A 13455-nucleotide genomic window follows, 5' to 3' on the forward strand; every position below is an offset into this window, starting at 1 on the left:
TGGATAGACCAGAGAGCTGGGCAATCACCAGCTGTACATAATTTAACAAGAGCAAGTGCCTGATTCTCCACCTGGGACAGCATAACCCTGGTTACACATACAAAGTGGGGGATGAGAGGCTGGGGAGCAACCCCACGGAAAGAGATCTGGGGGTTTGGGCTGATGGCAAGTTGAAAATGAATCAGCAGTGTGCTCTGGCAGCCAAAAGGGCCAAACGTGTCCTGTCCTGGGGTGCATTAAGCTCAAGGGAGGTGATTGTCCCACTCCACCTACGCTGCACTGGTGTAGCCCCACCTCCAGTACTGTGTGCTTCAATACAAGAAAGGCATCATGCTATTAGAATGTGTCCAGACAAGAGTGATAAAGATGACGAAAGACCCTGAGGGGCAAGATTTAAGAGGAGTTACTGAGGTCAGTCACGTAGTTTGCTCAGCTTGGTGAAGAGAAGGCCAAGGGGTGCCCTCATCTCACTCTACAGCTTCCTCAAGGGGGGCAGCAGAAGGAGGAGGTGCTGATCTTCTCTCTGTGACCAGCAACAGGACACAAGGAAATGGTATGAAGCTGTATCAGGGGAAGTTCAGCTTGGACATTAGGAAAACGGTTCTTCACTGAGACAAGTGGTTGGTCACTGGAACAGACTCCTCAGGTAAGTGGTCACAGCACCAAGCCTGTCAAGAGTTCAAGAAGCACCTGGGCAATGCTCTTAGTCATATGGTTTAGTTTTAGGCATTCCTGTGAGGAGCCGGGGGTTGGACTCAATGAACTTTATGGGTCCCTTCCAACTTTAGATACTCTATTTTGGGTAGCCCACTTGCCCAGGCAAGGGAAAAGCAACTATAGGCTCAAACCAGTTTTCTTCACTGTGTGTTTCTTCTGTTCTGAAATGAAGTTGTTCGGCTGGATGGCTACTCTGGATGTGAAGAGAATGCTTATATGATACAGAACGCTTCATTCCTCCTCCATTCACGCTCAAGCCCATTAAACTTTTAAGACAAAAATGGACACGTACACCTAAATATCTGCAGCTCCAAATGCTAATTGTACACAGACAACTGAAGTAGGCATTCAGACAGATGACAGAAGAGGAGTACACAGAGCCAGTGAAACTGGGTCTCTTATTTTGAGGTCAGATACAGACCGGTTTCCCACACTAAGAAGTGACTTCTCTTAATCCAGTGTTTCACAAGCACAAGCTCACTCTACACTTCTCCACATATACGTTTTGGCAGGACATGATGTACGGCATTTATGTCATCCCTCAGCATGCGCTCCTACTAAAAATAAACCCCAATATATTAAAATAATCAGAGCAAAGACTTGAGCAAGTTGTAATTTGAGTACAGGAACAGTCTGGATAAACTCCAAGAGAAGTTCTTCTGATGATAAGACTACAAACAACTCCCAATTCCCTTGTTAACAATTCCTAGTTGCTGAGCAAGAGTTCTAAAGAGAATAGCAAAGGAGCGGAAAACCTCTCAAGGAAATTCCAACACAACATTTTGGTAGAGGAGCACCTCTAGCTCCTTCCTTTGGTCCAGGATTAAGGTCAACATTAAAATAAAACCAAACAGCACACCAAGTACCAACCCATCCAGATTCCACTTCATTGCAAGCCAGTCAGCATGCAAGTCGTTGCTGCTCAAGGCACACAGTAATCTCTGCTTTACTCCCCAGCTTTTTACTGTCACTGCTGCGTTTAATATGCTATCAGACAGTCAGCTAACATATTTTAAACTCCAGGAATATAAACTCTATCCTTTGCACACTAGATGTATGGAGGAAGGATATGGCCAAGCATTCAGTATGGAAGGAAGTTAAATTTTGTTCTTTCTAGTCACTAGAAAGACTGAGGAAGGCAAAGCGTATGTTAAATGCATTCAATAGCTAACACTGACAGTAAAAGCTGAACTACAGAAATATAAAATCAACTACAATTCCTCAAATGGATGGTGTAGCCTGCCACAAAGCTTGACATGTTACCACCTGCAGGTGTCTGTCAACGCCCATCTATGACTACAACGACTTAGTGGATAACCACTATTAATAGTGCCTGGGGCTATTCACCTCAATACACAAAAGGCTACTCACACCAATACTTATGTGGTTTTAGGTTTAGATTAAGTGTCCAAATGTAGACCCTCTGGATTATACTGGCATCAAATTCTTGGACCAAACTGCTGAAATTCTTTCCTGTGTTACAAATTGTTTGCCTGCCTTGTAGTGATATTAAGCAAAGCAGTATGATGTTGAAGAGGGCATCATCAAACCACTTAAGTTTAGCTAGATTTGTGATTTCCAGTTAGGTCTTCAACTGGAACATGCCATTTATCAGAAGACTATTTTTTTTTCTGTAAAAATCTGAGGCTTTTTTAGAGAAAAGTGAACAAAATTAAACTTAAAGGCACCTTAAATAAACATTCCTCTTTCAAGGAGAGAAATACTCTCCTTTTTAGGAGAAGGAAAAACAAAACTAAAACCAGAAACACACTCCAAAAAAAAACCCCCGAAAGAAAACCAGAAAACCAACTGACCAAAACCCTACAACTTTCTTGGCCAAGTTTCCCACCCATAAATGATGTGAATACCAGAGTGTTGCTTATATTAGCCCTTCTTCTTACCAGACTGACCTATTTCAACTGTATTCCTGGCAAGCAGTACTCTTCATTTACAGGCTAGTTTGCTACCTAAAAGGATGGATGTCTTCCCAGACTTTTAAAAAAACCCTCTGCCAGCAGAAACCAGTCTAAGTTAGCTGTTCCTGAAAACAGCAAATACTTTTTCCTCCTGAGTTAGTTCTCTGCAAGTTGACTGCAAAAATGGAGAGTGCTGTTCCGCTTAGCTCAAGCAGAACAATAGCTTTATTCTGAAAACTTTTTTTTTTTTTTCCAAGAGAAAAACAAGATTAAAAGAACAATTTGTCCAAACCCAGGAACCATCCTTTCTCCCAAGCAAATATCCTTGCAGCTCTGTCTGGCTCACTGCACCTTACAATTCACAGTCGCACAACTGCAACCAGAACAGAACAGCTGTAAAGCTACCTAAATGATAGAGAGGGAGAGACAAACAGATGGACGCAAACACACATGCTGTTCAATCTTCTAGATAATCTTGCTGGCTATTCATCTGAAGATGGTCTGGAAGATATCTGCTGGAGTGCAGACTTCAAGCTAAACACTCTAGAGATACTCAGTTAGCAAGGCACACTTGTGTTCAGAATACAAATGCTATCACATATGCCCTAATGTTATGAGGCACTTACCTAATTGGGGGTTTACTTCTGTAGTTTATTCCTACTTGTTGATACAGTGTCCTCCTCCTCCTCCCAAGCTAGATGTGCAGCGCAGAGTTCATCAAATTACTATTCCCAACATGCATACATACCAAATGAACTGCTACAGAAGAAAAATACCTTTTAATCATTTAATCTTCAGTTAAGAACAATGCAAGACTATTTTCCCTAATTGGAATTCCGACCCTTCCCATGTCCTTCTACAATTCCTGTAGTTCTTTTCTCCACAACTAGAAACTAAAAACAGATGCTTTTTGTCTTTCATGTAAACAGCACTATTGAGAATGAGATTGGTACTTGAGGTGCAAAAAAATAAAACTAGCCAGAGGTCATGAGAAATGCAGCAATGACATTTATTGGAATTACTCCAGGCATTACATGAAAAATTTTATAAGTGAAACAGAGGATAAAGCACGTTCAGTGCATCTTATTACAAAAAAAAAAAAAAGAAAAAAAGAAAAAAAAAGAGATGTATCTGAATAACCTTGATTCTTTGTAATAAATGCTACTGCAGTTCCTGGGATTGGTTTTGTATGTACACGCCAGCTAAAACTTACTCTGAACAACACTGCAAAGAACTGTCTTTTCACTTGGCATTTTTCCACCTAGGACAATATAACGTTCTTGAAATATCTAGACAGATTCCACAATTTTACACACAATGTTAAGACCTTTCACCCTAACTGTAAAAAGAAGGATTGTTAAGTAAATCAGTATATTTAATCAAGTAAAACATCACAGAAGTAAAAAACAACAAAAACCAAACCTAGGAGACCCCAAGCCCCTAAGTTCCACAGCAGCGTGCAGCAAATCAGCATTGTTGCTCCTCACTTTCATGTTAACATAAAGCATAATATTTAGAAAGCAGTGATATTCAGTCCTTGCTTTCTAAATTGGACAAACTTATGCATAAAGACACTGCTGGATTTGGCACTTTGCTTAATTGTTTTTCTTACTAAAAAGAGTATGTCTTTCCTGAAATACAGTATAAATGGTAAGAGATAACATGAGCCACTGTAACACTCAATTAACGGTTCAGACATGCACTCCAAAGTACATGTCTATTACACATTTGTCTAAACCTTCTCATAAATTCCACTCAAAAACATTTTCAAATCTATGTGCATCTTTTTATACCTTTATAAACATATTTTCTCCCTTGAAATGATCAGAGCTTACCCACCTTCTGCCCAGAACACAAGAATTCATGACTTTTGTTTTAAAAAGAAAACCACAAACTAGTATTAAAACAGGAATAACCTGGAAAGCATTATTAAAACGACACCTGTACTTCAGAATCCCTTTTGAAATGTATACCCACTGTGTAAGCGAAAACTGAAAGGTATATAACATTTGAAACTTGCTTGGTCCTCTTGCGTGCACTTATGCTCAACTTCCTGCAATCTGCCTCAATTTTCTCTTCAAATAAAATTTAAGAATAGCTTTCTGGCTCCCACTATGATAAGACAAGGCTCCTTGCAGTATTTCTTTGGTTAAATGAGAACTTCTTGCATGCCTGACTCTTACGACAGCAAGTCTCTTGCAGAAAATTAACATCAGGATCGCTCACTTCCTCCCGTCATCGTGACCAACCCCGAGACAGGCAGAAGCAAACCGGCCAGGAAGGAAGTAGCAGTCACTGTTAGCTCTTGCCTTTACAAGTTCTGCGAGCGTGTATAGATACCTATTTCTTAGCTCTGAGTTACAGAGGCGGAGCTATGACATTATGCTTTTGGTTTCCAGTTCCAACATGCGTGTGTAATTACGTCGCTGACGGCGACAGCCCAGGCAGCAGATGGCACAAGAGCTCTTTCCGCATGAACCAAGCCATGATACTTGTTCTGCTTATTGGTCTGCGCGCACAATGTCAGTAGAATTAAAAGAGAGGCACACATGAGTTCACACAGATTTTCCACAGAAGATGTGAAACATGCTGCTCTTTGGAGGGAAAATTACATTCTTTTTTGTTTTTTTTCTTCAAGTATTATTCAACATACATATATATAAAGACACACTATCCTCATTTTGCTACAAGACAAGCACATCCAGAGTGAATTTGCAGATCGCCATTATCTTGGCTTTGACTACTGAAATTTCTCTTTTCCTTTAGATCAACTCTAAATATACATCTACTCATCATAATTACATATAAGAATCCTTTATTTCCCCCTTGCGATTTATTTACAGAATCATAAAAAAATTAATAGCCTGAATTTGCATACTGACATTTGAAGGCCCATCTGTAGCTATGAGTGTCCCAGCACTAGTTTTGGGTAATACTGTTGCCTATTGCTAAGTCCTCTGAAAGCAGCATACTCATCTTTTCTTTCCCTTTTTTTGAAAAAATGCTGCCTAGAAAACCTTGGTTTATGGCTTACTCCTTATTTTATTTTATTATTTGGGTTGTAGTTTACTTCCTTCAGGAGCAGTTCACAGTCAGACAAGACTTCCGCTGGCAAATACTTCATTATCTGCTCAAGAGTCTTTTGATATGTTATCTTCTCCTGTTCCAGGGACTGAATTACAGTCTTCATTTTGTTCTCTCGAGTCAAAATAGTCTCCAGGTTGGACTCCAGACTCTGAATTTTAGCATGAGCAACCTGTAAACAACAGCATTATCTTTATAATAAATTGAGACGTTCTGAACAACCTTTTTTTATATTACGACATGCTATATAATATGGAAAGAACTTTAATTACATAGATGTTTCTAAAAGACATCTGTGTAGGCAGATGATACAAGGAATGCCTGCTGTGTATCATACACAGAATCTCCTTATAGTAACCAGACCAGATCAATCTGAAGGATTCCCAAAAGCTTTACAGAGGGAAGGAGACATGCAAGTTGCAGCAAGCAACGGACAGTTGAGAGTAACAAGGAACTGGAGCTGCAAGGAGAAAAAGGAAATCAGCAGCTATAGTAGAACTGGAAGAGACAACTTGTCTGACAGTGACGGAGCAATGGGAACCCTATGTAATAAAGTAAATTAGGATGGAGATTAGAGGGAAACAGAACGTCAGTGTTAAGTCTAGAGGCAGACAGTGTTCACTATTTCCCAACAAAAGACTTATAGCTGCTTCTGGGAAACAAAAAACAATGACTAGTAATCAGAAACCCTGGACCTCAGCAGTAGCAAATGTCTCTCTGTGAGAGGTGGGGGAATTCCAAACATTCCCAGGAAAAGGCCCAATCAGAGGAATGAAGAAGGTATACAAACAAAAAGATGAAGAGGTTAAGGAATTGAGGAAGATGCGTTATAGCATAGCACTCTGGAAGAACAGAAGAGCATTGATAGAGCCTTTCAAATCAGTCACTCATATTTATTCTATGTCCTTGGTGCATTTTCAGAACAGACATAAAAGCCCAGGTAGCCACAAATAAAATAAATAAATAATAATAATAATAATAATACTAGTAAAAAACCCAAATGATCCCTGTTTTCAATACCAAAAGAAAATAGCACAACACCCTGAGGCCATAAACACAAAAACTGGCTATTGGCTGAATCACAGAAATGATCTCTCCATGCGTTTGTAGTCTTAGATCATTTACCTGCAGCTTCTCCAACAAATCCATGTTTTGTCTCTTCAGATGACTGTTTGCCCTCTCCAGCTTCTCCAGGGGTTCACCTTCATCACAGGGATTCACATTTTCCTGCAGTTCATCCTGAAGAACGTGGTACTCTACTTCGTAGGCGTGGAGCTGTTTTGAAATATCCATCTCGAACACCTGCCACGAGAGAAAAAAATTATTTTTTAAACTACAATAGAGAGCACATATTCCACGTGAATGTTCAGCTAAGAGGCAACTCTGCTCAATTAACTTAATGTTTTTTCCTGTTCCTCTCAAAAAGTATTTTAAGGGAGAATCTCCAGTTAGAGCATTTTAGCATCTAAAGTTCTTATTGGAGCCATAATAAATCAGACTTTAGAAAAATCGGATCATCGTTTTTACCATTACCAAATACCATCTCTTACTATGAGATATATCAGCAGAAAAGTCTTATGTAATCCAAGAATTTTATAATATGATCAAGTCTTATCATCTCTTACTCAGGAATATTAAGAAGTTCAAGAGGAAATTTTGAAATTCAAGTCTCACCAGCTTGTGATAGGAGCAGGATCACACTATGAGGAATAATAATCTAGGAATATCCGATCTCCACCCTCAAAACTGGATCTCTTGACTCCAAGTGCCCATTTACAGACTTTTACAAGAATACTCTTCATGGTTACAGTTTCCCTGTGCTCTGTCTCTCTGTGAAGATACACTATTTTCTTGTTGGGATGCTTTGGTAACAAAGTGAAGACTATGGAATTGAGCATCTAACAGTGATGAGACCACATGACCCTTACCTGTTTATACATCTAGTCACAGCCTCTCAGCTTCTGAAAGTTACCAAATAGTTTAGGCTAGGAAAGGAAGGATGTCTACAGTGACATTAATTTTGTTCCTTGTTCTAGAGATTACAAACATTACAGCAACAGAGCACACACACACACACACACAGATCCCCCAAACAAAACAGATTCTGCATTACCTTCACTGTTCTTTAGGTAATTCAAATGAGGTAAACTTTAAGTTACATACAGTGTTCAAACTGGGCAAGTGCCATTTTCCTCTATGAGGCTACCTGGTCAATTCTTTGTGTACTGTAGTCCTGCATGATGTCTACATATTTCTTTTATTATCCACTATAAAAGGATGGTCTTGGGAATTACAGCTCTGAGACAGCCAAATGACCCCGTTCAGCCAGCCTAGGTGTAGGAGCAATACGATATAGGCAGTCTACATGTGCATGCAGATCCAGAAGGCTATTCAGCATGAGACCACACCACAGGCAAGCAGGCAGCCTTCATCTCAGAGCTGAACTGACCCTGCATATAACCACAACCACCTCTGCTCAGGTAAGATCACCCATCCTTTACTCAATCAGTCTTGTCTTTGCACAAAGCCACTTCTACCATGCTCACCACAGCACAATTGCTCTGCAACCCACGCAGACCACAGACAGAGATTTAATTTCTAATAACATCAAAAATATTGAACTACCATCTCTATCATCGCCAGAATCAGTGAGTTGTGAAGATAGACGTTGAAGTGCCTGATGCTGGTTTAGCACAGCAATCACAATCACTGCAATAAGGGAATGAAGATTAACATGTCATCTAAAAATGAATTCTTAACTGACAGCACCTGAAATACACAAGCATAAACCAAACCACAGGAATGCAACAGTGTTAACTGCACTCCTGCACGTGGATGTGGTTTTCCAGAACTCTTCTATTACCTCCAAACTGTCACCTGAACAGGAAAACTGCTCAAAAAACCCCTTCACAGTTAAGGTACTGTACTGAGGCTTACTTTCAATTTGCAGCTTCAGTGCAGAGGAAGATGATGTAGAGACATGAAGATCCCAGCCACTGACAGTATTTCACAAGAAGCTTTTCCTATACCAGCATCAGTAGTTCTTTGTTTCTCTTCTATTCTCACCCTAAAAGTGATCCCGAAGAGGATGGAAGCTGCCCCCACAACAGAACAGCAAAAGTTTGCCTGACCTTGATTTTATTAAGTATCATGAAAACAGGGCCTCACCAACCTCCTAACTTGTAGAATTTTAAGTTGGAAGTATCAGCAAAGTTCCCATGGGGGTGGGTACCTGGCCCCGTGCAACCAGAAGTCAGAAGGATCAGGAGGAGAAGTTGCTGTGATGCTGCCTCTTCCAACATGGTGAGTTGTGGTTCCTGTCACAAACTGCTGGACTGCCCACCCGCTAGCAGGGAGCAATAGCTGGCTTTAAGTTTGGAAAATAGGCTACTTTTACCCTTCTGATGGTGATGTGAAATTTATAAGCAAAGTCATGTTTTCCCAATATCTGAGGCACGAAATAACCTTTGTACTAAACCTTGAGGTAGCAACTAAAGTCTTGCTAGAATTGCAGTTCAAAACCCATTGAAATTAGCTCATATCCTATTTCTATACAAGTTACTGGGAAAATTACTCATTTGCATTTAAAACCAAAAGGAACACACTGAGAAGACTTTTACCTATGCCTTGGGCATGATTCATTTAAAGTACACTAAAGGGGGGGGGGGGGGAAGTAAAGAGCAGTGAAAAACAACTTACCTGAGTAATAATTTTTTCCATTTGAGGGTGAGTCATATCTGGAATAGTGGTTTTAAGAAAATCAACAGTGTTCTCAAAACTCTCACATCCCATTATAGATGTTTCTTGACTGCTAAGTAGGCTCAGTGCTACTTTAAATATGACTTCTGTTCCTTGAAGAAAAATAATGTCTAAAAAAGAAAGTAATTGAAATATCTTGAAAACGTGAGCTAAAGTAATTGGGTAAATACATGTATTTGCTGGGATGTTCTTTGTAATCAATCATAACACATATTTATTCAGTTCAGAAGTGCAATCTGTCTTATTTCAACATGAGGTTAAAGCATATAAAAGCATTTTCTGTCACCTTACAGACATGAGAGAGCATTAAAGAAAATACAACATGCCTGTTACGTCTGTAACTGTTACCTGCAATAAGCATTTCATTATTGTCTACTGCAAACTATAGACTGTTAGCTAACTGCTAACTGGTTTTAAGTGTATTTATGATTGAAAAGCAATTGGGAAGTGGATCACAACACAACATACTGAAGTTTTACTGTTTTCTACAGGCAAAAGCTAGTCCTTAAAAAATGATCATGTAGATTTCATAACCAAACACATTATCCTCAAAATCCACAGTAGTGATCACATTGGCTGTAATTTAAGCCCAAACCCCTTACTTTGAGGTATAACTACGTGAATGTGAGGGTGAAGTCCAGGCTCTGCAGAAGTCAGTAGATACAGACTGTACAGAAACTGGAAACTTGTTCAGAGTAACTAGAAACTGTCTCAGTGGCAGTGGTGGAGTTGCAGTTACCGAGGTGAACGCAGCACATGAGCAGTTCAAATAAGCCTCCTGTACTGTTGGCTCTGTCACACCACCAAGAGCAGGGCTCCATGACTGAATAAACTCAACTTCTGATCCTGACGCTGAGACGTTATCACTGGCGCTAATCCAGTATCAGAGGGGAGCACCAGGACACTCGTGAGGCAGCCATCTCACTCATACACAGTTCCTAAAGGTCTCCCTTCTCAAGTCTATGATGCACATTCAAGCAGCATAATTTGTGATGGGTGGACACTAACCATCTGTTAGTGGTATCTGACAATGGCCCATAAGACACCAAAGATGCAAGAATCCAAAGCATTAGGAAGTAAAACAACTCAGTGATTTTGTTTTTTAAAATGGGAACATGCCTTGCTCAGCTTATTTACAAAGAAAAGAATGCTGACGCTCCCCACCCTTAAAAAATTTGTTTTCCAAATTCAAAGCCTACTGAAAACAAAAAAAAAAAAAAAGAAAAGAACAGTTCAGCCTTGAAAAACAAATCAAAAAAATCCAAAACACTTGAGTGTTCCAGTATTCAATAATCTCACTGGGAAAGAGAGGCACCGATCGTGCATACCACTGAAAAACAGATACACCAGTCTTTGGTTCACCTAAAGAGCAGTTAGAAAAAGTTTACTGTAAAAGGAAAAAAACCTCTGTAATGGAGAAATCACTGGGTCAAAAAAAAATGAAAACCAAACAAGCCTCTCTTCCCCCCCCAACCCCCCCCACCAAACAAATTAAAAACCTAACTCACTCCATTAATAAAACATGAGACAGAAGTCAAGTTGAATTTCATCAGAAAAGACAAAAGGTGTTGTATGAAAACAGAAAAATCAAATGGGAAAAAAGTCTGATTCAAGAGGAAGTACACAGCATATGCTCCCAGTTTTTTGGTGCATATCTAAGCACATTGAGTTTCATATTAACATGTAATTTTTTTTACATATATCTGCACTACTAGAGATTTGATTAAGCTGGCAGCTCTTACTGACAATAAAAGAACACAAACCCAGGTACCTGACATGCTGATAATGTAAACACTACAAGGCACAATCAATATTTAAGCTTCTGTACTAGACATTATCTGAAGAGGAGTCATGAAAAAACCCTCTAAATGGAATAAGAGGCATTCTAAGACTAGGGAACTATTCAATACATACATGAATACCTGAACCAGCCTTTAAGTTCAAGTTTATTTGAATTTTTATTAGAAACCACTTTAGAATCAATTATTCAGAAACATGTTCTTGAAAACCAATGTATTCTCTTTTTTCAGTTTGCAAGATGAACTTTTCTATAGATATAAATGGAATACTTGGTGCATAAAGTACATTTGCAACAATAAATGTCCTGCTGCTTATCCATCAGAAGTCTCTTGGCTAATAACAGTAGACATACTTAATTGCTCAAGTCCAATGTTTCAAAGAATACATTTCAGTTTTCCTTTTCGAAAAGGAGCTGACATCCCACCATGAAGAGCATTGCTACTTGCCACCCAAAATAGTCACCCCAAATGTCCCAAGTACGTAGAAAACTAATCCCTGAGAGTTTCAAAACACAATGGACAACATTGTTCTTTTTATTATTGCAACAGAATAAACTTTCTTACCAAATACTCTGGCTACAAATCCTAATGGAAATTGAGATGCGAACAATGTAAGAAACCACGGTGCAGCATAAAGACTGGGACTGATCTCATTTTCTTCAAGATGATTATACAGGTCTCTGTGATAATCATGAAGGAGCCTTGAGAGCTGATACATCTGAATCTACAGTGCATGAGGGGGTTGCAGGGGGGAAAAGAAGTAGAGAAAGAAAAGTTCAGCTTTACTTAGTTTTCCACACCATTCACATTCCACTTGAGGGAAAGAAACTCTAGTACAGACGCCACTGTAAAATGAAGCTTAATTGTTGCCTAGGGCCTCAAGTGATTTCTACTCACACATAAACAACCCACCCCTAATGAATTAAAACCAACACAGCAGTCAATAATAAATAAGAGTTTGAACCTGATTATTAATGAAATATCATTTCAGATTCACAGGCTTAAAGTAAGAAGAGAATATATTGATCTAACTTTATCAACAAACCAGAGCATTCAGTCTTGCAGCAATGAAAGTAGAAGTACCTCTTTTAAGATGCCAAAACTCCCCATTATAGAGTTGAACTATTTCTGGCTAAATTTACACATTTCAGCTTTCATCCTTTGAATCTTGGCAATAATTTTGCTGCATTTAAAACTCCTCTGCTACAATCATCACTTTAGACTGCTTCTGTCCCCACAAAGTACATTAGATACAGTGGTCATTAGAGGTGTACCACATACATACTTCCCAACAAACCTCCAACATGCCAGCGGTCCAGAAAAATTTAAGATACTGATACATAAAGTGCTGTTATACAACCTGTAAAAGGTTGCAAAGCAAAATGGTTAGAAGTTGCTACTCATTGCCAGAAATATCACTTTCTGCCAAATTATTTCCTTGCCATTTTGATAGTTTATATTCCCTAGTAAGTCACTCACAGCACAGGCCAATGCTTCCATCATAAAGCAGAAGATGGATGAGAAGCAGACATATATTGATTAGTTGTCAGGTCCAGCTTTGCTGTCAACAGTGCCTTATGCTTCAGGTGAATCCATTCCTCAATAAGAAAATTATTTCTTGGATCCATCTACTTTCCTGCTTTTAGTGGTTATGATTCTTCCCCACCAAAATCTGACTGCACTTGATACTATTATCAGTCAGCAGTTTCCGCAAGCAGACAGATCACTTCTCATTAAGACAAATTAGCTAAATTTGTGCATGCGTTTTGAGTTCTTACATTAATTGCCAAAGATAATAATTAAGCACTGTTTGGACAGCATTGATACAAAATACATTTACATGTGAAATTAGAAGAGTATTGCAGAGGCCATACACCAATTGGATGAGTTAATTATGAACTAAGGATCTAGATTACTACTTTTTCCAGATAACAATTAAAAATGTAAGTCAAATAAGTTTTCATTATCCTAAAGAAACATACAATGCTTGTCTGCTCAGGACAGAAGCTAACTCTGCATATAAGCTTACTTGTGTTTCAGTATTGTAAATGCGAAAGAATTTGCAAGTACTCTACTCCTGTTAAAAAGCAAAACAAAGGGTTAGGCTTTAGTGAGATCCTTTAAGTCATCCTCAATAGTCTAGTTTGTCTTGAGCAGACAAAACTTGTACTTTTGTCTAG

At 39.0% G+C, this 13455-nt stretch overlaps 1 protein-coding gene across 4 annotated transcripts in view; it reads right to left on the minus strand.

The window, feature by feature from the left end:
- Positions 1–3618: 3618 nt before the first annotated feature.
- Positions 3619–13455, minus strand: part of TBC1D4 (TBC1 domain family member 4) — a 111178-nt gene continuing 101341 nt past the window's right edge. For all 4 annotated transcript variants that reach the window (XM_037378472.1, XM_037378468.1, XM_037378470.1 and 1 more), the window contains 4 exons: positions 11840–11999; positions 9417–9586; positions 6843–7019; positions 3619–5889 (listed from right to left, as the gene is read on the minus strand). In XM_037378472.1, coding sequence (XP_037234369.1) covers positions 5671–5889; positions 6843–7019; positions 9417–9586; positions 11840–11999 — 726 coding nt within the window. In that variant the 3' untranslated portion in view covers positions 3619–5670. The remainder of the gene's footprint in view (positions 5890–6842; positions 7020–9416; positions 9587–11839; positions 12000–13455) is intronic.

Source organism: Falco rusticolus, chromosome 2 (genome assembly GCF_015220075.1).
Source record: "Falco rusticolus isolate bFalRus1 chromosome 2, bFalRus1.pri, whole genome shotgun sequence".
In the NCBI taxonomy this organism is placed as follows: domain Eukaryota; kingdom Metazoa; phylum Chordata; class Aves; order Falconiformes; family Falconidae; genus Falco; species Falco rusticolus.